The sequence below is a fragment of the Orussus abietinus genome, unplaced genomic scaffold (assembly GCF_000612105.2).
Source record: "Orussus abietinus isolate OABI.00-Male unplaced genomic scaffold, Oabi_2.0 scaffold4, whole genome shotgun sequence".
Lineage (NCBI taxonomy): Eukaryota > Metazoa > Arthropoda > Insecta > Hymenoptera > Orussidae > Orussus > Orussus abietinus.
The window spans coordinates 1,568,330-1,595,939 of NW_019396014.1; the positions used below are offsets into that span (position 1 = coordinate 1,568,330).

General features: G+C 38.9%; 1 protein-coding gene across 1 annotated transcript; it reads left to right on the forward strand.

Moving 5' to 3' along the window:
- Positions 1–27,032, forward strand: LOC105695654 (proton-coupled amino acid transporter-like protein CG1139). The gene is made up of 8 exons (XM_012417423.2): positions 1–374; positions 17,121–17,173; positions 17,251–17,352; positions 19,411–19,683; positions 23,498–23,582; positions 25,154–25,426; positions 25,681–26,035; positions 26,437–27,032. Exons 1-8 carry the CDS (start codon positions 339–341, stop codon positions 26,679–26,681), a joined length of 1,422 nt encoding a protein of 473 aa, XP_012272846.1. The 5' UTR covers positions 1–338; the 3' UTR covers positions 26,682–27,032.
- Positions 27,033–27,610: the final 578 nt, after the last annotated feature.

The window sequence follows — 27,610 nt, forward strand, 5'->3', positions numbered from 1 at the left end:
CGAGAGGAATCTTCTACGGGGGGCAGGTCCTTATCAGGACCTTATCAGGCTCCTTGCGGCGCAGGAGGGCCCAGGTACTGCCACCGAGCACTAACCAAATGGCAGACAGAGTGCGACTCGCGTGCCGAGGAACTATATAAATAATACTTCGCACAAAGTCAGATCAGTTCGCCTGCGGCCACCGCACCTGCCACAACATAATGCGACATTATCGCACTTACCGGCGCTAGTATCGTGTCTCACTTGGAACCACATCACTGCCCTAGAGTGCTCCCGAGGGATTGATCAACACCTCCAGGAGGGAACCGGAAATCCAAGGAAACAGGAACACCGCGAACATGTCGCACGACAATCTCGGGTTTACCTCCAGCACCGTAAGTATCGAAAACATTCGACCCCCTTTTTTTATCCATTTTTAATCCACTGTTATCATTTTTCTTTTCCACGCCTCGGGTGTCCCTAATCCTTGCTTTATTCATTTTTATCCAATTATCGGGAGATACTGGAGCTTGCCTTATGAGATTCGTGCACAGGGAGTGTTCGACGAGATTTTTTCATGTTAATGTTTTCTCGCGGGAAAAAAAAAAGGTTCGTCCAACGAAATCCTTTAATTGACTGCATTTTGCTCCTTTTCGAATTCCATTTGCTCCAATTAACCGTATCTTAGGTTGCTTCGATCATACGAAGGGTTTTGAATAAATCGGAGTACTTTAATATTTGGTACGATCTGCCACTATGATCTTATCGATCAAACGATTTTGTCACATCCAACAAAAATATTTCACCGTCGATTTAATAAGTATATTGTATGGCTAAACCAAGAAAAAGTTTAGATTGGAAGTGTCGAATTAGGGTATTCGGAAGTTTTATTCTTCGTCTGAATTTTTAGATCGATTGGCTCGAAGGTTTGTAGTGCTCTTTTATTTGTTATAGTTATTTTGAGTCTTTCAGAGAGTTGCATCGTCGCGCTATTTTGAATTCGTTTGCCTCTCCGTCGCCGTATAGAGGGTAAGATTTCATGTCTAGAGTTTCGTTTATCAACATTAATCATCATTGTCAACTAGACAGTATTTTCATCCTTTCATCTCGATTACACGTGCGAAGAAACACTCCAGAATTAATGTTTAATCTTTGCGAGGTTCAGAGTACTCGTCGGGGATTTTCTATAAAATATTTCCTGACAGTGATTCAAGAATTAATTTTTTCTTGTCTTTGGTTAAATGTTTGACCCGGTTTTAATTAATCTTTCGAAGAAGAAATCTCGGACAAGAATCTCATTTTATCTCGGAAAGTCACCATATCCGAGAGTTCTTTTTGAATACCTGCACCTGTAGAATCTCATTATCTCTGGATTTTTGATATCTAATCTGACGTCTTCCTTTCGTTTTGATAATACTTCTGAAAGAATAAAAAATTCATACTCATGTAACATTTCTCCACGTGATGACTTCCACTCGGAATTTTATCTTTAAATGGGGAATGTTTAAAATATTTCGGATAAATCATTTAAGTAAAAATTAAATAAACAAAAATACCACCCTACAAGAAAATCACTTGTAAACTGCCACGAAACGCGAAACCAGATTTGCCTTATTTTGCATTTTTTTTTACCTTCTCGATATTTTGAAAAATTGTATACTTTCTTATTTCCGTTTTTCTCTGACAACATTTATTTATGAACCATTGACTTTAATATTTGAATTCATTTCAAGCAGGTAAAAAACTTGTTTTAAGTCTTATCGTGACGCGAATGTGTACTCTGTTTGTAACAATTACAAAAATTTCAATTATGGTGGGATTTGACTGCAAAGTTTACGTTGCGTATGTTTGGTGTACTCAGTTTCCATTGAACGGTAATTTTACACTGATTCGGGTTAAACCGATTTCACGAGTCTCGCATTTTGACAATCACCGCACACGTGAACACCGTACGCCTTACGTAAGTGCGCACTTAAACCAATTATGCAAGTATGCCTAAGAGCTGTCTGTACAAAAGTGTTACATGTAGTATTGCCAAGGCTGAACGGCATTCTGTATATATTTCCCATACGTGTTTACGATGCACAAACGTAAGTGCATCGCATGGAACACATTGCAGTACGTCGAAGTATAAACCTACATATTTATTATAATAAACCTTCACGTATTGCAAAAATAATACCATTCACTTCGTCCTATATATCTGCATTCATTAATTATCAATTCAGCGTCCACAAATGCAATTTAACATTTCTTTCTCATTTATTAAATACATCGAAATGTTCGAAAATGAGGGGTAAAAAATATTTCGTGTTTATATTTTCTAACAGATTAAAAAAAAAATTCTTTCTTTACAATATTTAACGATAGAAATAACATTTAAAGGGCGATTATGTGCATTCCTGGGCGCTTTGCAGTGCAAAGTAAAAGGAAAGTGATACGAGTCGCCCTTGATGAGAAAAATAAATACTTTAATGGAACGCGACTTAGCCCCATTCATGTCGAGTACTAAAGTCAACAATTTAATTATAACGATTAACACTGGCACGTGACAATGAAGTAGCGATATCGCTAAAGCAGAGTGTAAAAGTCATTGTGCATATATATGTATATTCCTTTGAAGCGCATTTAAGTCGCTTCATACTCGATCACCGGTGCAGTGTGTACATTAAAATGCGACCTAAACAAAATGAAGAACATCAAATAATAATCTCAATTAATTACCGGAAAATCAATACCGCCTGAGCATTACTCCGCATCAGAGCAATGGAAATCCATTTTCACTTGCCTTAAAATTATTATTCGGCTCGTGAAATTGTCCAAGCCCTTATATTACGTGTAATGTAACAAAGCAGGGTTTATTTTATAATGAGGAATTTCTGGGGGCGAAAAAGAAATTAATTGCGAGGAAAGGAAGACGCGCAAACGGTCCAGTTTACTGAAGGCGCGAGTACACCCACGTACTGCACCGATTGCTTGTCCGTAATGATCCGGTAAGGACGGTGTACTTATGGGCAGAAGTTCACGTCAATATCTACCGAGGAACCACGTGGGCTAAACGGGGTCTGGATTTAACGAGCTGATTACAGGAAGTTTTTAAGATCGGAGTGGCCCGACGATCAACGATCGTCAATCCTCCTCGCTAGACAATCGGACTCTTGCAGACCTTGTATCTCTACACGTACCGGCGAAGAAAGGACGCCTAAATATCTCCAGTACTCAACTTTAATGACCCGACTAGCATTGGACCACGCAATGAATACTTGAACCAGGGAATAAAATTAGACCGACCTATTAGAAGCTCCTCCGGGGTCGCGACTTCCTGAAGAGAAGCTGCTTATAGGAAACGTGCTCGAAAATTGGGAGGAAACGTTAATACTCAAAGATTAATTGATTCTCTCACAAAAAAACAATATATATACCAACTAATTAGTAATTAGTAATATTACCGTTTTCTACTGGGCTCACTTTTCTGCAACGACTGTAAGAGTTTCTTCGGGAGGGATAATTTTTTTATCGTGAAAAAGAGGCAAGCTAATCTTGGGATCTGATTCCTTCTTTTTTTTTTTAGGTTTCTTTCGTTTTATTTTTTAGACACATTGTGATAATTTCATGCTTGGGTATTTTTTATTGGCAAATTGAGTTCGTAATTTGCGTTTATCTCGCTGTGAGTAAATTCGATAGGGGAGCTTATTTAATAATTTATCTGGACAGCTTGGTTCGCATTTTTCTTTGTTTTAGGGCCTTATTGAGGTCTCATATATTGAAACAATGTGTGTGCAGCACTTGTTCTTCCGTGATCTTGCTTTCAGATATCTTCTGTGAACGGCGACACGTGCACAATATAGCGCGTTGTTTTACCTCCCTATCATTTTCTCGATGATAATTCTAACCAGTTATTCAGTCATTGAAAACAGGTATCCGATGTTGAACTCGATCGATATTTCTAAAGCAAGAATTTATCTAGAGGAGAAAAAAAAACGAGTTATAATTCCACCAATGACGTATCCTGCATATCGATTTTTAATGGAAATTATTAATCTCTGATAGACATTTTAGTACAACATACTTTTCCGTTAATTGACAAGAAGAGTTGTTTAAATAGCCGAAACATTCCAGAGTGTTTATCGACCGTGTTTTTCCATTATTTTTCAGCGTCTTTACGATCGCGGAAATCCACGATTAACAGCCGAATAATGTTAATCCCAAATGAGTATGCGTAAGGTGGCCGCTCATTATCTGCAGGCACATTATCGGTCATTTGTCGAGAACAAACGAGATTTAACTTCCAATAAAATTGATGAAACGCTATCTGAAGGAAAAATCTTCCATTCGTGCGAAGGCTCGCTCATGGCTTAGTGTAATCGGCAGATAAATGTTAAGCAACACTAAAAGAGCATTCCCGGTCTAAAATTGTTAAGAATTCCACATAGTTCGAGTCGTTGTCTCGCCCTTTAAATTTCCTAGCGATAACTGGTGGGATTACATTCCTTGGGTCTGATAAGAGCTGCCTCTCCCTCAATTTCTAGATTTTTAGAGCGGCAATTAAAATACCTCCATTCAAGACGAGAGATTAGAAAGAAATCGTTATTTCTTAAAGTCCCGTTAAAAAATTACCATCCCATGTTTGACGCAAGGATATCTGGTGACTTGCGGTTACGAGAAATCGATTGTTAAACTGACCTTCCTCAACGAGATAGTTATTAAAGATTGTTTCCTTATGGGCCTGCGTCAGTCCTTTCTCTAACAGGAGGAAAATTGCATTATTCACTCCGCCCCTCGGTAACTAAGAACCGTGAAATCCATCTCCCTGCAATGATGACGATAAACAATATAAAAAGGCTCTGTGTACTGGAAAACCACATTTCCTAAGATACTCGTACGCGGTAATCAAAGACGACCACAGGTTCACTCGAGAAAAACGATCCGTATTAATTGAGAATATCTATTCTCCTTGGTCTTGCGTAATTCGGTAATTTTTTTTCTTCTCTTGAATCGCATTGCGAGTACTGGCGTTAATTGTTAGCGTAGTGAATCCCTTACTGAAAGGATCTTCACGAAGCTGAAGTAAGACCTACGGAGTATGCATCACTGACCAGCCCACACCGTGTCAGGTACATAAAAGTGAATGTCCAATGAGCAATCAAGTACAGCGGCATTCAATAAAGAGGGAAAGTTTACGGAAAAAGGCACGAGAAAACATTTGTTACCGATTCCGTTACCGTAGAAAGCGAGGAAACGTTTGCTTAACCTTCGGTCTCTTCGCGCGGTTTGGAACGTGATAAAGAGGAGTTCTCTCAAACCAAAATTGTACGAGACGGAAATGCAACTTGACATCTCGCGTAAAAATTTCCCCGGAATTCTCGTAAAGATTTCCAATGTTTACGCAGGGGAAATAAGTTACGGTAACATTTGTTTGATCACGTACGTACGATGATTAACTCAATGAGAGTGTCACTCCGACGTGCAATTTCGATTTCAATTTGAATTTTAATTTCAGAATCCCACCGGAGCTCCGACACGTGTTAGTAGTAAATCCGTATCTTTACGACGACACGTATTATTTTGTTAAAAAATAGGGGAACATTCTCTGAATGGGGCTGTCAATCAATCGAGTCTTGCATACGTCGCATCAATTCTTGCAGGGTAATTGGAGCGTCAAGACTTGTCACGTACTTGGGGAAGATACATTTACTATCCCGGCGAATGATTAAACCTGCAAAGAGTCGGTTAAGTTTGAAGAAAGAATTCTCGTAGGAAGATTGGGCGACGGTCGGGTTTCACGGTAGGGGCGATATTCGTTGGACGTAGCTTGGGAGTTTGACCCTTATCTCGGTATGATCGTGACAGATGGGCCCACGTGGGTTGCGGACTGCGGAGGTTCTCTTTTTGACCGTAGACCCGGAGATTGTCTTCGCGGGTCTAACCGGAACTTTCCGGTTTAGTCGATGGAGCAGATTCGAAGGCGGAACCCATGGAAAACCGTAAACCGGTTCAATAAGCTCACTTTATTGGCCGTCGTGTGAGACTTGACGCGCACAACTTGGGCGACGGCCATTAACCTGAAAGGTGCTTGCCGGAGCAATGGGAATTTCCTACAACACCGCGAGCCGGATCAAACTTGATATTCTCGATAATTGAAGGCCCTGGATAAGTCCCGATTGATCCGGGATATAGGGATACACACAGTTAGCTATTGAAGTAATGTCCATGAAACATGATCTGCATGGACGGCGAAGGAGTCGTTAGTTCGAAAAGTGTTGGTCAAACTCAAGAGCTCATGAGAGCTTGCTCTCTACGGGTTAAAATGTTGCAACGGTTCCAGTAATTCTTGGGAAAATCGATCTGTACGAAATCGAGATTGATCATTACCGCAAAAAGTGTTGGTTAAGACTCAGGGATTACGGGTCGTGGAGGGCAGGACATAGACTATGGATTACGAACTCTTGATTGCATATTCAACTTTTGGGAAAATTCACTTCAACGATATGAAGAGCGATTATATCTGATGGTCTAATCCAAGACTGCGGAAAATGTCACAATTTTCTACGTATTAATTCGGATGAAAATTGCGACCAGTTGAAAATAATATCCAAGACTCGGTCTGCATGAAACGCGGAGTGACCATTACCGCGAAAAATATCGGTCAAGCTCAAGTACGTGTGAGGAATAAAAATGATCACGTGCCTCAGATGAAATTCAATATCATCAATAATTGAAGCTCCTGGTTGAGCTGCGATTGATTTAGGGACACGGGTACACGCGTTCTAAAATTGTTAACAATTTTAAATTGTTAAATGAAATAATTGAAGCCCACGGTTGACCTAAGATTGACTTATTATTAAGAATACATTAATTGGTTGGCAGGACCAGAAATATTAATAATACCCGGACAATCGAATTCGGTTTATTTATTCTACCAGGGAAGGCTTTGAAGATGGCTGCATAATCTAAAAAGAAGACACTATATAATTACAATGACCATCGCGTAATCTCCTTTGCGGTAATTATGATACAAAAAAATATGGCCTTTACTCTGTATTTAAGTGACGCGGAAATTTGGCTGAAAATTGTTGGTAGTTAGGGCAAGTAATTATTTTAAAGCTATATGCGCACAACATGCGAAATGGACATTAACACGGAAGGCTCTGGTCAATTGTCTTGTTTCACGAAGGGAGTGATCAAATTTAATTTTCCTCCCAAATGAAATCCCTGATTTACTCTTTACTCATAATTATTACCTTTTACATACAAATATTTAATTACCCAATTCGAACCATTTTTTCTTTGTCCAAATTATTCTTGATTTCATCAATAATTTAAATTCAATCTCGAGCTTTGATTAACTAAAAGAATTAATTGGAATGTATTGTTAGAATTAAATCAAATGGAAATTTATTTAAGACGCTCAGATTCATATTCATATTCGTGGGTCAAAGGTGTATGGGACTTTACTTATATATAAATCGTGGAGAAAATTGTTTTGCAGCACAATTGCGTGGTTACGCGAACTTAAATGTTTTCTACTTGTTTTGATAACTGAAGCTCGCAATTCGCAAGATAACTGTTAACACGAAAGTCATTGACCATACGCATGTATGCGTGTAGGAATTTCCCACCTCGTTGCAAGCCAGATTAAACGCGATTCTATCAGCAATCAAGTATGGAGTTAGAGGGAGGATTAATCTACGGTACGTCAATTAACAAATAAAATACCTCCGTAATTATCGGTGTCAACCTCGGTGACGTAAATGGAAGATTTCCTCGAATGCCGCGATTGGGATAGGGCAATATTGAAATTTAATTACTTTCAATACATGTGAAATTATTATAATTTTTTGCAATTATTTAACTGTGCGTACAATTCGATGCTCGTAATCGCCTCCCAAGAAATATACACGCCGTGATAAGAATAATCCCGTTTGCATTAAATATTAAATTCTAGAAATTATAGATTCACCATTAAATTTTTCTTCGATTATAAATCATGACAAGTTACGCTGCCGTTTATTAAAAAATATTCCAGGAAATGGGGGCTTTTTAAGAGAACGTAAAGTAAAACGGAATCACGAGAAAACATGGTCTTACCAAAAAGTATCGTTGGAATTTAATTTTAGACTAATTAGCCTGTTAAAGTTCTAAACTTTTTAAAGGCAGAGCCAGTAACGTTTTATGCACTTATTCATTTTACATCTCTTCCAGGAGAAGCTATAAAATGTGGCATTTTATTGTACACGTAACGATTAGTACCCGAATGACATAACGATGACAAAAGAAGGAAAAAAAGTCCGTCATTGACAGTTGCCAAACGACAAGTGATCTTGCCGAACTTTCGTAGCGAATTTAGGTATTGTTTTTTTTTATATATATTTTATCGTCTTATCGCTCGAATGGCCAGTAATTTACGTTTATCCGTGGGAACGAAATACGAAAGTCAGTGCCGACGACACTTTTACATTTGTATACAGAAACAGTATTCTAATCATCAGCACTGCAATTGCATCCGTTCTTCCAGTAAAAAAAAAGGCAGAAAATTACAAATTAAAGCATAACTAATTCAAGGAAAAGTTCAAATTTTACCCGAGGGAAAGAAAAGGAGGCGAACTTTCTTCACGTTCACGTTTTTATTTTTAGTTATTTTAATATCGAATGAATTTGCATTTCTTTAATGTATAATCGATAGAGCGTAATAGGAAAGGTACTCGGTGAGGAGCCTTGTACAGTTTCTCAACTAGTCTAGGAGTATCTAGAAAACGGGTTCGACAAGTGATCGATCGAAATCCTCGACAGAGAATTCGCGTTTGACGCAGCTTTCCAGGAATCGCGCGGCAAGGAAGAGCAAACGCAACATTTACGAGATGCCAATCTCGATACGACCTCATCGAGTGCGGTCGATAAATTATTTAATGCAATCCTTAGATCCTTCTTCCTCGCGGTCGCATTAAGATGTACTCAAAGTGCCAAGAATTATTATCAATTTATTCGGCTTTGAGGAATAAAATAGGAAATTAAATGGCGAAGCCTTCCGCAGGGAATACTTAAAAATTGATGTTTAATTTAATATAATGGGATTTAATATAATGTAATTCATTAAACTTAAGCAGGGAATGTTTCGGTCCACCCAGAAAACACTCCTGGATCCTATAAACGTAATTAAATATTCACGTCGTTCATTGTTCCCAGAATATGATGGAAATATTTAAGACGAGTATCCCTAGGTACAATGGCGTTATCAGGGCATTTCAATACACGCGTTTATTAATTTATTCCAAAAGTCTCGGTACGATGCACCTTGTGCCTATACGAAACACATTCCAGCATATCCCTGACATTACGTAATACATGCCGCGTCCTCTGTGCCATTCATAATTACCGATACAATTCTAATTGACGAGCTCTCGATACGGCCGATAGTGACTGGCCGATTGGGTCCCATACAAAAGATGACGCAAATCCCCGGGAATGACATCGATCGTACGATTTGTTGCATTCAGGATTAATTCGAAATTACGACATATCTCCTATCTCCCCTGGAGGCAACATCCTGCGAGAATAGCGCGTAACCCGGATAATTGCCCTGTAATTGCGCGCTGGGAAAGATTTTACCGCACCTTGCCTGCCCCTCGGTACTCAAAATGGCAAAGGATTAAAATCTAATAGATTACACCAATTTTCAAAGCTAGATTTTTTTAATCCACATTTGCCTTCCGAAATTACCAGAGGCGATAAGTGCGTGTTCAATGTCAGCTTTTTACGCGGTAAAGATTTAAAAAAAATGGAAAAATACGCAGATGATTAAATGTGTATGTGGTTATTTTCTGTTTTTAAACTGTAGACGATTCCATGTACTGTTATCTTCTTTTTCTAACCAATCGTTTCCGATTACTCTTGGGGGCTCTAACCTGGCTCAAAAGTGTTAAGTGTTAGTGTACCATCCTTTCATTGCCCAGGTGTTTATCACCAACATTTTTAAACGCGTCCGTGACACGATATAATTTGTAAGCAAACCTGTTCCCAGAGGTTTTGTACATTGACTGATTCGCAGATAATGACGGACCGCCAAAGCCAATATTTTCAGGCTGACGTTACGCGGAAACTTCCTCTGGCATCCGTCAAGATTTTCGGAAAAAAAAGAGAAAATTAGTATTACCGATTTTCTAACGCATCCTAAATCTAATTATTCTAGTTTTTACGATTTCGTGACTGATACCGATAAATTGGGCTTACCGGAAAATTTGCTCGGTAATTTTTTCCCCGATTAAAAAAAGGACTTAATTAATTTTTCATCGATTTCAAAGGAATTAATATGCTTCCTGCGCTTACATGTAGTACTACCACGTTTACCTTCTAAGTATATTTAAAAAAAAAAGAAAAAAGAAAATACTTCATGCTCGACGAGCATCACTGATAACTAGGAATCATTAATCAAGTAATTATTAAGTACGACAGAAATGACAAAGAAGGTTAAAAGACCGTATCGTGAAGGAATCATTAATTTGCCCTGCAAATGGTATCGAGTAATCGCCGATTAAAGGCCAAACGTCTCGTCGCAATTATCCGAGATGGCGGAAAGAAAAAATATTGCAACATTATACGCATTAATTCGAGACGTCTCGCGAGGGGATGCTGGACCCGACATTACTGCATTTTTCCTGCATATTTATTCATGAGAGGGAAACAAGTATGTAATGATTTCCTTGACTTTGCGTCGTTTCACATTTGGCACATCTCTCTCAGCGCTTAAACTGCGTTTAATACATCCTTTTACAAATCGCTGCGCATCGGGGGACAGGGATTGGCCATAATTTATGCACCAGGCTTGCAGGAAATATACGATTAATTACAAAATGACTCATAAATTAATCCTTGCTAATGAAATTCATGGATCAGAGGATTTAACGAGTGGAACGAAAACGGCGGGATTTCTGCCTTGAATGATCCCAAGACGTCTTTTCATTAAATCTAAGAATGATACTTGGAGGACATTTTTTTCCCTTGATAAACTTCATATTTAAACAATGGGTTATAAGTATAAAAGATACGATACCTGGTCAATTATCAGCCTGGAGAAATTAACACTTGCCTAAGGGTGTCATACAAAATAGGGTCAATAGAGTGTCAAGCCGGTGATAATTTAACCACGAGTTAATAGGGTCATTAATTAATCATTAGTCGAGTTTATCCCGGACTTGATAAAAAAAAAAAAAGGAATACGTTTCCATGGATTTACGTCAATAGCACTCTAACGTCTATTAGATACTTTTGTACTTTTATTAATACAAAAAATGCCTCCCTTATATCATAAAACAATTTCAATGTAAAATTAGTACTTTTGAAAAAAAAACGTTTATTGCAAGTACCGTTAAAACTGTGAAAAAAAAATAAGAAAAACTGTGTAATTGTGATATATCTGTTAGTGGAGACGAAAATATTCTTTTAAAAGACTGCATTTGTTAGAAGGGAATTATTTTAAACATATTTTTAATGACAAGGTAAAGTTTGTATTTCCTGTTGTGCGCTGATTTTTGGAGGCTTTGCGCGTACGCATTCTAAACATCAAAGCTCATTGTTGACATTCTTAATGATAAGTAGATCACTATCATCTATTAAAAGCCTGTATATCTAGTAGACCATTTTTCGCGGTGAATGACTCTTAAGCCATTTTGGTGCAATCTTGCATGCAGGTGTCTATTGACTCTGTTATCTGCATTGACTCGGTATCCCGTGACTATCGCCGTAGAAAACTCCCTCAAGGATTTTCCTTTCACGATTCGATTATCCGAGGTGTTCAATTAGGTCAACGATCCATAATACAATCGAGGATACACGAGACATGCTCGCTTTGGAGTTGTTCCAAGTTGAAACGCAACCTCCGATCTTGGGAATGCACAAGTGGAAAAATTCCCAATCGGCGGCAAATGTTCGAGTAGACGATAACTATACATAAGAAAAATAATGCAAAAAAAAGAGAGAACAAAAAAACAGCGCATCGACCATTCGGAATTTTTCCGGCATGATCTGTGGATGATCTCGCGAATGAGTGAAATAATCAACACGTGATTCACAATCAGTCAAATGGAAGATTTCCATGCGACATTGCCTTGATCCAAAATGATTTTTATCGATCTCATTTTTCCCGACAAACAAACCATCGACCTGTATTTATGCAGGATATTTTTATTAAGATTATGCCTAATTGATCAAATTTTTGAAGGAGTGTTTTATTCGCCTCGATGATTTCTTTTTTCTTTTTTTTTTCCAAGGAGTAATGTTAATCGTTACAGATTTCTGACATATTTTCCTTAGCCAGGAAAGTGAAACGAAACGCACGCATGCGTGGTAAAATGCCTGCAATAAAGTCGCCGTAGAATATTATTTATCGTAAATGTTAATGAAGGCTGTTGGGTTCGGTTTACGGGAAAACTATAAAAATCGAAATACGGAATCTTAGCTAACGGTTAATGGAATACATTAACTCTCCCAGCTGTAGTTGTCTATTGTAGAATATCGTGCCAAGGTGAACACGATTCCGGGAAAGAAACTGGGAACAATTAAAGATGGGCGGTGGCATAGTTACTAATAGTGGGGATGACTATAACATAGAAGTTGCACGCATATTCATTTAATCTCTTCTCCTCTCTTCTCATTCCAGTTTCCCCTTGGGGTTTTAATTTCCTCTATTTTTCAACCATACCGAAATGAATTCTTTCTAAGTGACCCGAATAACACTTCATCACTTGTTTGCAATTTGTACACACAATGAAGTCACTCAATCGATGGACAAAGTTGCTTCGTCGGATTGCGAGGAATTCCGAATTTCTTCCGAAATATTGGTACAGCTGTTTATTAACATTGACAGGTGAAGGAATATTCCGTGTCTACCTATTTCTCCGGGAAGGCATAAATTTCAAATCATTCAAAACCAACACTGGATTGTTAATGTCGTAATATTTGTAGCGTCAAAGTCATCGACTTTTATATCTCTTTTCCATAAATCCCCTCCTACCGTTCCTCCTTTTAAATAAATTTAAATCGTAATTAATCGATGTTGAATTACTGAAAAAAAAAATACTCCACATATTGTCGCTACATTTCTAATAGATATTAAATACACAAGATCATTCTCAAGTATAATTATAAAAAATTAAAATATATCATTCTAGTGAATTTCATGATGCTGCAGAATAAAATTGTATTGCAATGTTTTTATACAATAATAATTCTTACGGGGGATTAAAACGATATAAAATTGTGAGAGATGTCGATGGGACATGACGTGGACTAATTTATTCATTTACTCGATCAACATCTGATGAGACGAAGCATTTTTGCAACCGGCTTAATCTGCTTTCTCGGAATCGGAAGGCCGAGGAAGTTCTGCTTGAAATGTTAATGGAGATGTGTGTGTATGTATCTTGGCATTTGTAGGTGGTGGGAGAGAAAATATTCCGTGGTGTATCCCACTTTATTGTTAGGCTTCCATTCCTATTGTTATGACTGTATCTCCTTCTCTTTCCGACCTACACTCCTGATTTCTTCCTTTCTCGCCCTGTTCCACGCTAGTTACCTTGCTCGATAAAAAGAACCCCGTTATTTCACTCCAACAGTTCTTCGTCTCACAACTCTACATTTCTCCAATTGGCATGAAAACAATGGAAATAATGAAACGATTAAAAATAGTGGAATTCCAAAGGAAATCCCTAGAATCGATTATCGTTACAGGAAATAGCGATTCTGGTCCCTATTGATTCTTCTTCCCTCGGTTTTGGTTTTTAACTATAGGTTTTTTTAACTATAGCTTTTTTGAGGTATTTCCAAAAGAATCGAATTTAAACTCAGGAAATGAACAAAAGGTCCTCGTAAACTATTTTCCATGAATACGACCGGAATGCAGAAGGATTCTGCATCTATAAAGGAGGATGACGAAAAATCTGGAGAAATTCTTTGAGGGCTGTGAGTCATTAGGGTCATCCTGCGGTGTAAAATTTGAATGTTAAGAATTAATTTGTCGACCACGTGAACGCATTTGCATACGCTATTAGGTTGGTGAGAAACTTTCCTGCATGGAAGCGTTTTAAAATCTTTAATTTTGCTATTAACTAATACTAAGCATCGAAGCTGCATTATCATATCATATGCAACCTCTTCGCAAAATGTTCTGAAATTATGAAAGAGGGTAGATAATTCATTTTTCATAATACATCAAATTCCTGCCTACTTTGTCCTATTTATTTCTTTTTTTTTTTAACTTTTTCCAATCCGTAATAATCTTCAGGAATTTCCAGAAAGGTTCTCACTCGCCGTTAATTTATTTCTATCGTGGATATCAACACGTGATTCTGAAATATATGTCCGATTTAATTTTTTAACCTTCTTTCATTTCAACAAGTTTCGCAAGTTAGCGTTTCTTATAAACGTCGGATTGAGTAATAAGTTAGGAACTGGGTGTTACTGTTTCAACGCTCGAACGCTTTTTTACATATTTCCACGGTAAATGTTAGGCGTGAAAGAAACAGTCTCGTGACCTAGAAACTGAGTGTGTAATAATCTAAAATAAAATGTGCTATTAATATATAATTTCCCATATGGACGTATAGTGTTAAAATGCGCGTAACGTTAAATATATCGGACGATGGCGCTTGGCAAATTTCCCAGATTTCTCGAAATTTTAGAGTCCTGTCATAGAATCTAAATATGCACTACGTGCACGATCCACTTCCGTGAATAGTACGATTAATCCTAAGTTTACATCGAGGTGACGTAAAAGTCCTTCTCATTTGTCGAGCACGTGTTTTTTACGCACTCGGCTTGTTAACGTTACAAAGTATAACTCTCGGAATATTAACAGTGACTAACGATCACTTTCAAGAGTACCGATCCTTCACATCATTTCTAGCAATGAAAACTATCCTCCAATTTTCAATTTTCCCATCATCCCCATCATTAAATTGAATTAATTAGGCTGAACTCTGTCCTGATGATCATCATTCGAGTGATCGCCATGAAATACGAGATCCGGTACTCGATATGAATATTTACGTATTCAAATATTCCCGTAGTGATAAATTACCACCTCCGATTATTTCATTACCTCGTCAGACATGCACTTTAAATTTATAATTACCCTTGCCGTGCAATAAATTGTTTACGCGTTCAATTAACTCCCATGGAACAGTATTAAATCCAGACTCGTGTCCTTCTTAAAGGACACTGCCTCGGTTTACAATAATTTTCCTCGGACATTTATATGCCATCTATAAATTGGCAGCTTTAGTTATTTCATTGCCTCGCGTGATTTATGCACGCTTTTCGTTTGGAAACACGCTCTCGGGGCGCGATAAATTGTCGATTTTCAATTATCTCATGTTTAGTATCGCAGACCCGGGTCCTGGAGAGTCTTGTCCGCCTCGAAGGACACCGCCTTGGTTTGAAATAATTTTATTCGGACTTCCTTTTTATTCCTTCCGAGACCTTCCTTAGGCCCATTATCGGGCTCGTTCCAAACCTGATGTACTTCAATTTCTAAGTGGAAGAGATCCGGCATCGTTATTAAATCGTCACTGCATTCAGAGCACGTTTATCAAGGACGCTCCCTCTTTTATCCTGACGGAGTGTCTCGTTTAAAAAGCTGAACGCGTCGAATCCTTACCACCGCTTATGGGTTCAGGTGGACGGAAATAATTCCGAGGCAATGGAACTTTCAAGGCTCCCCATTGAAGGTTTCGTTGGAATGCAAAACGACGAGGAAACGCCACCTAAAACGGATTTCCATGTAACGCGAGAATTATGCAGAAAGTGTTTCAAAAGCAATAGCGGCTCGTCGAGTTTTCACAAATTACAGAAATCCAGAGATAACTTACAAATAATAAGAGCGTGCAATTGTAATCGTCCGCCGTAATTACTAATGAAATTAAATTAATGAACATAATTTAGTCCACATTGAACACACTTTTTTAAATAGCATTATATATGACATTTTGGCACGAAATTGCATTTCCGAAAAATTATCATACCAAGTCTTCTTTTCTCGGCAAAGAAAATTATCGGCAGATTATTCTGACTTGAGTGAATCTCTTTCTTTTTTTTTAATTAGTAAGCGGGACAATTTTTCTTCTTGGCCTTGTTCAATAATGTTGTTGGAAATTGCACGCGATGCACCCACATGAGGAACGTTGCAATTGTCGGGAAAAAGAATTCCAATGTGCATTTTCTTGTTAACTGGTCGTGGAATAATGGCCACATTGGCAGACTGTTTGCAACGCCTCGTAACATCATAAGGATGTGCAACGTTTAAGGGTGACTCATACACGGGGAATTTTCATGAAAACCGCAATTACCGTCCACGTGTTAGTTATCCTGTGAGTAGACCGCGATAATCTCAGGAAATGAATACAAGTCCGCGATTCGAATAACCAGGTGTCGTATTATGCGATCGCGAGAGATCTTTAGAGTCTAGGAAATAATAAGACCATTATAACGTAGAAATATGTCTCCTCAATCACTTGAATGGCACACGTATTAACCTTTGTTATTAAATCACGACGATTTTTTTTTTTTCTTTTTTTAAGCGGCCAATTGACTACATCGAATTTCTCGATTTTTATTAAGTAATGGGAAAATTGTCCTGGGGGATTATTAAATTCTTTTTCGGGATTTTTTGAACATTAAAGGGAACTAGAGAACGAGCCGACGGCACGTGGTCGTTACTGCACTTTTACGACGAGTTTATCAATAAAAACGTGTGACGTATTATTGCAGGAAGGAAACGTGCGCCGCGTATGACGTTCCGACGAAGTGTACGCACGTGAGTCGATTAAATTTACTCGCTCGACTCGTTACATCACTGTTGTAGGTGAAGAACCTTCCACAACATATCGAACTAAAATACGTCTTTCAGAAAAAGCGTAGTGAAAAATGTTTCACCGGTAATTACTTAAGGAATATTCAGGAAGAGATCTGGGGAGATTAACTTTGCAAGAGAGCCCGGAAAAATCATACAATAAAATTGAATATAATTCCCCGGTGTTTGTAAAAGTTTTTAACAATTAGCCTGACATCTTCGGTATCTTAAGGATTCGTAAGAAAAATTTAATTTGGAAGCTGAAACGTCTAATAATATTTAACATTTTTTATTCTTTCAGGAAGCGGTGGACGTCAAGCCACTCCCTCCGACCGGGAAGGACTATCCGCGAAGGTAACTAACAATTTCCTAGACGATAAAAGTTTATTACATCGGTCTATCGAATACTAATAAATAAACTTGGCTTGCAGTAAAATTTTCGTCGCGGAAGTTGAGGAGAAGAAGAATTACTTAAAGGATCCAGAACAGCCTTACGAACCTTATGAGAACAGAGACGTACAACATCCGACTACGTAAGCTGAACTACTTACTACCACTATTTAGAAGCGAAATAATGTTTTACCTTATCACCGAGTGGCAAGATAACAAGGCGAATCGTAGATTTGCATAATTAGCACGGTGATACCATTCTAAGGAAGTCGTGCTCTTTCAATGCAAGAATGCATTGCGATCTGCATTCTGCGAAGTTTCCTCGCTCGAGCCATGAGTGAAAAAGTGGATAACAGCTACTCTAAAAATAAACTATATTTAATAATAGATTATGCAACAATGAGTCAGCCAATAATCGCTAATAAGCATAACACACGTGGAGAAGTGAATAAAATAACCTGACAACAGAGTTTTTCGAAGTACAAGGGGGCAGAGATTTTGGTTGAATTTAATTGCAGTATTCATATGTATCACGGTATTAATTTCCGTAATATTTATATTTTAAAGCAACCGGCAAAATGTTCCGGAGAGAATTCGAAATTCCGTTTTGTGTACAAAATGGGGAAAAATCGAAACGAGGCATTCAGTACAAGAACGATAAGCAGACCTTGAGCTCGATTGTTGGCAACGACCAGTCTGGGACATTCTTTGTTGCAAAAACGGGTTAACAGCGTTTATTGTTTGCATGAAGCATATTCAGGTGTACCTTTGTGTAAATTCTCGGGCACGAGAGTAATGGCTTTATTAATTCATCCAGACATCAAACTTTCGCTTCTGGAGCAATGACACCGAGTTGGGACGCAGCATCTTAACAATTTCGGAAAGCCCTTTTTTCGTTACCAATTTATACATATATATTTACCGTTCGATGCTGATTTTTTGTTATAAAATCCCACTTACAGGACAATGGCATGAAGTCACGACGAAGGGCCCGTAAAACCCGAGAATTCATCAAGAGCCTGTTCCGCAACGAGGGGAACCGCGTCATTGCACCGGAGAAAGTCCATTTCTTATGACCGGCGGTCATTACTACTGCGTACTTGTCGTATTACTTCTTCCTCGAGGTTTAACAACCGCCGAAATCCCGCGAGATGAAAACCGCGCCGAAAGCAGAAAGTTAACGAGGTTTACATACCCTCGAGAGCGTTTCGATAAATTTCACCGCAATAAATGTTACATGCCCAGAAGAGTAAAAGCAGAGCCGAGGAAATAATTGCAATTGAACTTTTACACATTCGCGAGCATGACGCACGGGTCCACGTGTAATTTGGCGCAATAACTTTGAATGATGCAAAGACAGGCTCGTTACCTTTATAGGTGTGATATCCCGTGTAATTTGAGGTAATATCGAGTGCTTGGTAAATAATTCCCCCGTTTACTCCCGATGTTAAATGGAGATCTCGGCGCAGCTTTCGAGAGATGGAGATCAACCTGAAAGCAGAAAATTGAGGAAGGGATTATTATATGCGGTACTCTGGGAACGTTGGAATGAATTTAACGCGCAACGTGGTTCCAATACTGGGAATGAATGGGACGCCGGAAAAGGACTCTTCCTTTTTTAGAGCTGTATTATTTGCAACAATTTGCTCTCACTATTCAATCATAAAGTGTTAGGTGACCGGATCAAATTGTCGTTCCGGTGATGGAATAAACTGCTATACTGAATGGTCTTGAGTGGAGTTTATATTTACCACGGCCAACCCCCCGCAAATGTACATCGCATTTGTATGAAAGTGTCTGTCTATTAACATTAAGTACGGTGTCGATGGCATTCTACCGAGTAATTCAGCCTTGCCTTTCGCACGATCAGACTCCTAGTTGATAGCATGATTGTCGCCTGTGATCGCTATCATTCAAGTGGAGGAGCAATGGAACTTTAGACTTTTGACAAGGCAAATAAAACACCGCTGTGATTGTCTAATAAAAACATTGTGAAAAAAAGTAGCTTGCTAATGAAAGCAACCTGCAAATTTTCCGCACTATCGTTGGGGAAAATAGATCCTTAAAAAAATGGCACAGATTTAAAAAAAAAATTACCAGATTAATTTCTGTCATTTCCCGAGGCACCTGATTAGGCGTAATCATTAATAATCGGGTTAATCTTAATTTCATTGATTTTGTCATTTTCTTTTTTTTTTCAGGAATTCGGAGACGTTGCTGCACCTTTTGAAGGGAAGTTTGGGGACGGGGATTTTGGCCATGCCAAAAGCCTTTGCCAATGCAGGGTACGTCGTCGGCTTGATCGGGACTGTTGTCATTGGACTTTTGTGCACATACTGCATACACCTGCTGATAAAGGCTCAGTACGAATTGTGCAGGAGGAAAAAAGTACCTTCCTTGAGTTATCCGGCGACTGCGGAAGCGGCGTTAAGCGAAGGTCCGAAGATATTGCGACGATTTTCCAAATCGGCCGTGTAAGTACTCCTTCGTAATACCCGCACGTACATTTATTACACCTAGATATCCTTGCTGGCGGTATCTAGATGGCAAATTGTCACGTATTCTGAAAACATAATTCTAACGAAAGGCAGCGCGTGATTCGCATCCGAGTTCGCTACCGAGTTAAGATTTCAGATACCGAGACATCCGGAGCACTTGCATAGTTTATTCATCGTTTCCGAATAATTGCGTACACGTATTAAACGGCGCGTTTACATACGACGTACATTAAACGATGACGGGAATTTTATTCTCGGGGTAAGATGTAACGAGCAACTTAGAAATTTCGACCACGCCCCAAGGATCGATACTTTTAAGAGAACTCTTAATGAATAAATACTTTACTCGGATTTCACTCCACCTGCCATCGAAGTTACACAAGTTTGAATTATTGAGGTGCAATGATTCTGACAATTATGCCTTTAATTAGCAGCTACTAGGTCCAGAAAGGCACTTATCGAGCTTTTATTCGGGTCCCAGACAAACCCCTAGAAAGCAGAAAAAAATAAAGCATTCGCCTCTCAAGTACATCAACTTACAAGCTTCCGGAAGTTGCATTGAACGCATTTCACATGGAAGTCCATAGATTTAGCAGAAAAATTCAGGCCAGGGCTGTGCGACCTGGGCCACCATCTACATCAAGGTAGATTAGCGTTACGGGACATTGGGCACTAACTCGGAAGTCCGGAAATGTGTTCTCGGTGTCATTAAACGAGTTACCTCCGATATCGGAGCCGTTCTAATTGCTTCGGACAATGTCCGTCGACTCCTTTTTGCCCTTATTTTCTCGCTTACTGGAAAAAGGGAACGTATCGCGAGCATTACCGACACTTAGGGGTTCCGGAAGTTGAATTGAGCACGTCTCAAGTAGAGGCCCGGTAGACTTACGAATTTAGGCCAGGGCTGTGCGACTCGAGCCATCTACGTCTAGGTAGATTCTTGTCACAGGACGTTAAGCACTGACTCAAAGGTTGACATTGTCAGGAAATTATTCCGGCCGTCATCAAAGAAGTCGCCTGGCGTCTCGATGCCGCTTTAATTGATCCGTAAGGTCCTTTCATATTTTCCTAAATTATATGGGAAAGTGGAAAGTTCATTTTAGTGGTCGCTACTTGTTAATCAATTTCCTATTTCCAAGGCCCTTAGATTCCCCTAATTGTCGGGAATCCCTCAACCGGACTTCCGTTGGCACTTCGATGACACATCCTGGGCGTATCAATGCTCAACCCAAGGGGAAGTTGTTCCGCGACAAGTTTAATTGGTCTACTCTCTATTAATAGATCATGAGTCTCTCTGATCGGTACTTCTCACCAATTGCCACGCTCGTAAACGTCTTCAATGTCATGTTCCTTCCTTGGCAAATTATTTCCTAGGTGTCGTCTACTTCGGTCGCGATCTCGAAGAAATGCGTATAGGAACATGCACCTAGAACCGAATATTCCGAATACTTAACTTCATCTATTAGTCAACATCTTGTCATAGATAACTTGAAATATTCTATATATGTTCTACTTACCCTCTACGCACGTGGAGAATTATTACACATGTAACTTACACTTCTTCCAAGGAACTCCTTTCGATGAAATATCCTCCTTTAATACAAAGCCATTCCTTAAAACAGAACATATCAATTAATACCTGGTTTACATACTTTAAAAAATAGTTGAATAATAAAATCTTAAACATACAAGCAGGCTCGATTAAAGATAAAAGAAAATGCTCGTGCGCCCGTCCCTCAATTTAAGCGGAGTACCACGTGCACTGATAAAAATTCCCATTGGTCATTTTTATGATACCACAATAAATTGCAGCAAAATTACATTGTCTCCGTAATCTCCCATCCAGCATCTAAGTTAAATTAAAGAAAGTTATAATATAATATTACATCTGGTTCAAGTAAAAATCCACTAACATGGTAAATAGTGTTATGGATTACCTCGTGAAAAAAAAAGGTGCCGCGTAAATTGAAGTATTCGGTTCATTTGCGCCGATTTACTATATCAATGCAGATCAATCGGAGCCGAAATAAACGAAGAACCGGACGATGCCTCGACACGGTCACTTCCGGTAGGCACGGCCACGGATTTATGCCACGATAGTGGTCAACCTCGGACGAGAAATGACGTCAGGACTATCCTCGACATATCCGAAGTACAGTCGTATGCATAGTCGGTACATCGATACATGTCGAGGGTTCTGGTTGACGCACGTTTACGAGGCTCTAAGTCCTGCTGCGCCTCTTTACCTCCCATCCATGGTCATACCAATTCGTCATACTTCACCTTCAATGGCGCAACAGGTGTCTCCGCCTCGGAGTTGACTGGCCCGAAAATTGTATGCAAAATTTAGCATTCCTCGAGGTTGCTGTAAATAATTTACACGCAGAGACGAGGATGTTAACGTTAAACCTCTCTGGCCTACTCCTGGTTATCTCTGCCGTCTGCAAATGAATAAAAAGTGATTAATTGTTTGTATTTCTTTTAAAGTGGGACTTTCAATTATTCGACAGGATGCAGAGGTCAAGTCAGAGTCTAATTGCATTGGTTTTACCTGAATGGCCATTCTGCTCATGGGCATGCATTTCGTCACACTTCAAAATGGCGCAACAGGTATCTCATCTTCGGAGTTGATTGTCCACAATGTTGTATGCAATTCTCCACGTGTGGTACACCGCGGATTCCCCGTGGCTTTTTTAAAGCGTCAGGTCGAACGTTATGTAGAATTGTGGTCGCTTGAAGAATTTCTCACCTCCTGCTCTTAAATCGGTACCCGATAAGAGATAATCATTCCTTATCGTGATTACAAAGTGATCCCGTTGTGCCTGTCTTGAATTTCTTTTTTATTTCCCTATAAGCTCAGAATTCAGAAAATGTCTGAAAGCGCTTTAGAAAGCGAAAATTCCGATTTTTCATTAAAACATAAGGAACAAATGAACCCTGGATTATAAACCCACTAATAAGAATAATTAATTCCTTTCTGTTATCGGCCCTCAATGTTTTTCCTTAATCTTCGTTTATCTTGAATACAATTTTGAGGATTTAGGGTCGAGAGATTCGATTTTAACGCCACCTTTGTCGCTCTGTAAGAATTTTCCGCTGAATAACAATGAAAACTAATTAATTGGAGTTTACATAGAGGCTTGGGGTTAGATAACAAAGAACTGCCGACTGGCCTTACACTTTCTCGAAAATATCTCGTGTCTAATTAAACGGCGCGAGAGATACATTGAACCGGCAGATGTGCGTAGTTGGAATCCGCAGAATCAGCAAAAGATACTTAGAAAATCTGAGCGTAGCGTGATCGTGACTCACGTGACGATACATAAAGTTGCAAGACGTGCATCGAAGTCACTGATCTTCCCGCGATGGAAAAGAGCCAAGGACCGACAGATGCAGAGGATGCAATTAATTATCATCGGGATATATCACGGAGGTGATATTTGAAAATGCCTCGGAATTCGAGAAGGATGCACCGGGTGTAAACTGATCTAATCAAAAGTAGATGATAAGAATTCTGCACGGGTGATAGCATTTTATGCGAGCAGTGTATTATGTTACCTCGCATCGTGAATGCACTTTATGAGCTCGGCGAGGTAAATGACAGATTATTATAATTAATTAATTGAAAGCGTTTCAAACCATTTGGTACATCTAGATACCGCCATTAAGGTAAAAAGTCTTTATCAGATACATTATCATGTTTTGGTAAGAGAAACGATATGCTAGATTTTTTTTTAAGAAAAATCTTACGCATAAGAAATAAAATTAAATGATTAATTCTTGTTCACAGGCATGTAGTAAATATCTTCCTGTTAATTTATCAACTGGGTGCTTGCTGCGTCTACGTGGTATTCATCGCGCAAAATCTTAAGTCGGTAAGTAATATTGCAAAATTGCAAAAACGGCACTAATGGTAGCATGACATTTTGTAGTTTGTATTTTGCATTGGCTATTGTGTTTCATTAAATGTCTGCGGATGACAACGAGAGTTTGGAAAGTGGAATTGAAATTGCAATGACTTAAGGACAGTTAAGTCGTTACTCCGCCTACATCCTCAATTATTGCACGTGGCCTTGCAAAGGTTTACTCATTGCGCGAAGTGACGAATAATATGGCGATTAGATCATTTGCAACCGTTATTATTGTACACCGTTAGGAGAACGTCGGTATTTAACCTCCCAGAGGCCGTTTTCTAGATTTCTACGCAAGATGTATTACATAAACGTAATGACTGTAATGCATATTCAGGCAAAATACAAAATAAATCAAGTCCCATATTAAATTAAGGTTACAAGAACAATTCGACTTCAGTGCAACTGTCTAAGAAAATATCACGAGGGAATTATTTATATATCCTTTCTCTTAATCAATTTCATTACCGATAAATATAGACAAAAATATTAGGGAATTAATTACCAATTTTAAAGCACTTTTCCCGTACATACTCAACTCGTATGCAAATAGAAATACCAATATCAACAAAGGAGACATTAGCCTGAACGCGCAGAATTTATAAAAAAAATAGTCTTATTAATCGCACCACAGGACTGTAATTAAACAATGTCAAGAAAATGACAGTCAAATGAGAGAGTTCACTGGAAAGGCACGACAATTCATTAAGAGAGAACGGATTGAGGCTGCTCTTGACGTCATTGTACCGACGAAACAACATGCCTGAATTTCAGCGAATACGCATCAACAAATCGATCTAACGGCAGTAACAACTAGCATGGCTTAAAATAGAGGAACAATAATGGATAGAAGATATAGCCAAACTTGCGATTATTTTTTTTTCTTATTTTTCTTATAAGCGAATCGTAAAAACCACTTTCTTAGGCCGCAGTTAAAAATAGTTGGGCCTCTTCCGATAAATTCCCTCAACGAGCGTTTATTATGCATAGCGAGGCGGAATTGGATAATATGGTTGTTTTAGTTTTTACAACATTAGCCAAGGCTGGGTCCGTTCAATCGACCCAATCGGCAATTCAATCACATCTGATTGAGCGAACCTACTCTTAATAATTCTGCACTTAAAGCCTCGGAAGCGACTGCAAGTCAAGCGGAAAGTTTGACAAGTTTCGAGAGGAGGAAAAAAGAAACTAAGAATCGTGAATTATTTCGCCGACAAGGGCCTGGAGATGATAGCCGATATAGTTCAATCACTGCCGATCGAGTTTGCCGATAGCCGAATTAATTTCAGATCACGCGAGAGGACTTTAACCGATAATACGAGCTTAAGAGAAACTCCAAGAATTCTCGAGAGAAATACGTAATTACAAAGCCTTCATAAACATCAATAAATAAACCTCCCGAAATTCGATCAAAACTTGTTAGAGCTTAACGAAGATAACGAAAAGTAAATCCGCTCGCAACAATAGCGTCTCGAGAGAATACTTAAAATGAGTGATTGAATGTTCCTTAATTATTAATTTTTGTTTCTTATCAGGCCCTGGATTCCTTCGTGACGCCGATCGACGAAAGATTGTACATGCTCGCACTCCTGTTGCCATTGATTCTGATCAACTGGGTCAGAAATTTGAAATATCTGGCGCCATTTTCCACGATCGCGAATGCTATCACCCTGGTGAGCTTCGGGATAATTCTGTATTACATATTCCGAGTGCCGCCGAGTTTGGAGAAATGCGACCCGATTGGAAAAGTGGAGAATTTCCCTCTATTCTTCGGCACCGTACTTTTTGCTCTAGAAGCTATCGGCGTGGTAAGTTGAAAAAACCATCCCTGCTCCTCGTAATTTCATTAGCTACATAGTACCCATTTCACATTGGTGATGAAGTCGGAAATTTCGTATCACTAAAATTCCCCTTTTGATCGCCATTGTCACATAAAAAATGTTTCCACGACCTCATTGTCGTTCATCGCAATTCTCCCTCAAGAGTAGATCCAGACGTTTGATAAACATTCTATGATTAATTCCTGCCAAGACGGGGTTATAAATTAAATCTTTATCGACAGATCATGCCGCTGGAGAACGAAATGAAGACTCCGAGGTCTTTTGGGAAATCGTGCGGAGTCCTTAATATCGGGATGTCCACGATCATTCTTCTGTACGTCGGCATGGGTTTCTTCGGGTACATGAGATATGGAAATGGCGTCAAAGGCAGCATTACTCTCAGTCTTTCCGACGATGAGATACCCGCTAAAGTTGTGCAGATCTTGCTGGCACTGGCCATTTACGTCACACATGCTCTGCAATGCTACGTGGCAGTTGATATATGCTGGAACGACTACCTCGGGCACAAATTCAAGTCGAATTCCCACAAGCTCTTCTGGGAGTACTTCGTCAGGACCTGCCTCGTACTCGTAACCTGTAAGTACCCTCTGGAATTACTATTCATAAACGAATAATTAATATCTCAATTGCACGGAAAAAGAAAAAAGAAAGAACTATAGCTTAAATGTCTTCGCAAAAATCCGTCATGCTTGAATACGATTGACGAAAGGTGACACTTTTAAATATTACAAGATTGAGAGATCGGAATACGTACAAGCTTGCAGATTGTGAAGGGAGATTGTTTCAAGCATTTTAATTGTATCCTAAATTCATGAAGTTATCCAAAATTCCCATTTTGCGTCTTCCAAGCACGCTTGTCCTGAAATTAAGAAAGATAAGAAATGAAAAAATGAATAAGTTTATATCGTAGGATAAATACTCTTGTTTTTTTTTTTTTTATTTAAATCCTGAATAACCTTTTTCTTTTACCTTTTCAGTTTTACTCGCCGTTGCGATCCCAGAGTTGGAGCTCTTCATCTCCCTCTTCGGGGCTCTCTGCTTGTCTGCCTTGGGCCTGGCTTTTCCTGCAATTATACAGAGCTGTACATTTTGGAACGTAATCCAGGGCAACGAGAAAATTCTCATGCTCGCAAAGAACACCTCTTTGGTTCTTTTCGGCATTCTAGGCCTAATCGTAGGGACCTACACCAGCCTGAGGGACATTATAACGACCTTTTCTTGAATCGACGCCAATGTGACAATTTAATTCGGAATAAATCACGTGTCTCGTTGCATTAATAGCGACACACTTTCGTCACTGTGCGCGAAAGTGCTCATTGTCGGCCGAATCGAACGAATGCATAAGAAACGAGAGGAGAGAAAATAAGAGAACAAAAACCGACCAAGAATAAAGCCAACGCTCGAATGTGAAGTGCGACGAGCCATCCTCGAGCTGGACATAGAAATAATTGTACATTCCAGTCATCGAAAGTGAGACGTACATAATGTTTAAGATAACGTAATCGAGGACGTGTGTGTGTAGAAAAAAAAAAAAATAGAACCGAAGACTCCTGACGGGGCGAGTAGTACAATTCATAATGCAATGTAATTAATTGCATACCTGAAGAGCTATTTTACAAAAAGTTCGTCCGAAAAATGTCCCGTTTCCTCAGAAATTACCGAGCCTAATCGTTAATTGTAGAAATCTATTAAACCCTAAAAATGTTGAATGATTTAAATTCCGTATAATTTTTCATCCGCACATTTGTATTTCAGATACAAAACTGCGATGTCGTGATTTCGAGATTTTCTTGGCTGTAGAATTTTTTTTTTTATGAGGTTTAATTGTTGTACAATGTGTAGCCAATATCATTGAGTATTGTCTCCTTGGATGAAATAATTGAATCGAGGAAACGTGACAAATGTAATGGACGTCCATGTAGTATTAGTGACATGCACTTTTTGCTGTACGCGCGGCAATGAGGCCAATTATTTTGTATATAGAGGATCGCATAGCGAACGCACAAATATATTGCAGTAGTTTTAAATTAAGTCGAATTTTTTGCAGAATATTTCGCGGGGAAAATGGACGTTAAACCCGATGATAAATGGACTCATGTAGTAAAGCATTTTGTTTACTTCATGTATTCATGAATTGAACGGCCAAGTAAA

What these genes read in the sequence shown, in the direction of transcription:
- LOC105695654 (XM_012417423.2), top strand. Translation starts at nt 339, where the DNA reads ATGTCGCACGACAATCTCGGGTTTACCTCCAGCACC. An exon ending in GGGAAGGACTATCCGCGAAG is followed by an intron (nt 17,174 to 17,250) that starts GTAACTAACAAT and finishes CTTGGCTTGCAG; the next exon opens with TAAAATTTTCGTCGCGGAAG. An exon ending in TCGCGCAAAATCTTAAGTCG is followed by an intron (nt 23,583 to 25,153) that starts GTAAGTAATATT and finishes GTTTCTTATCAG; the next exon opens with GCCCTGGATTCCTTCGTGAC.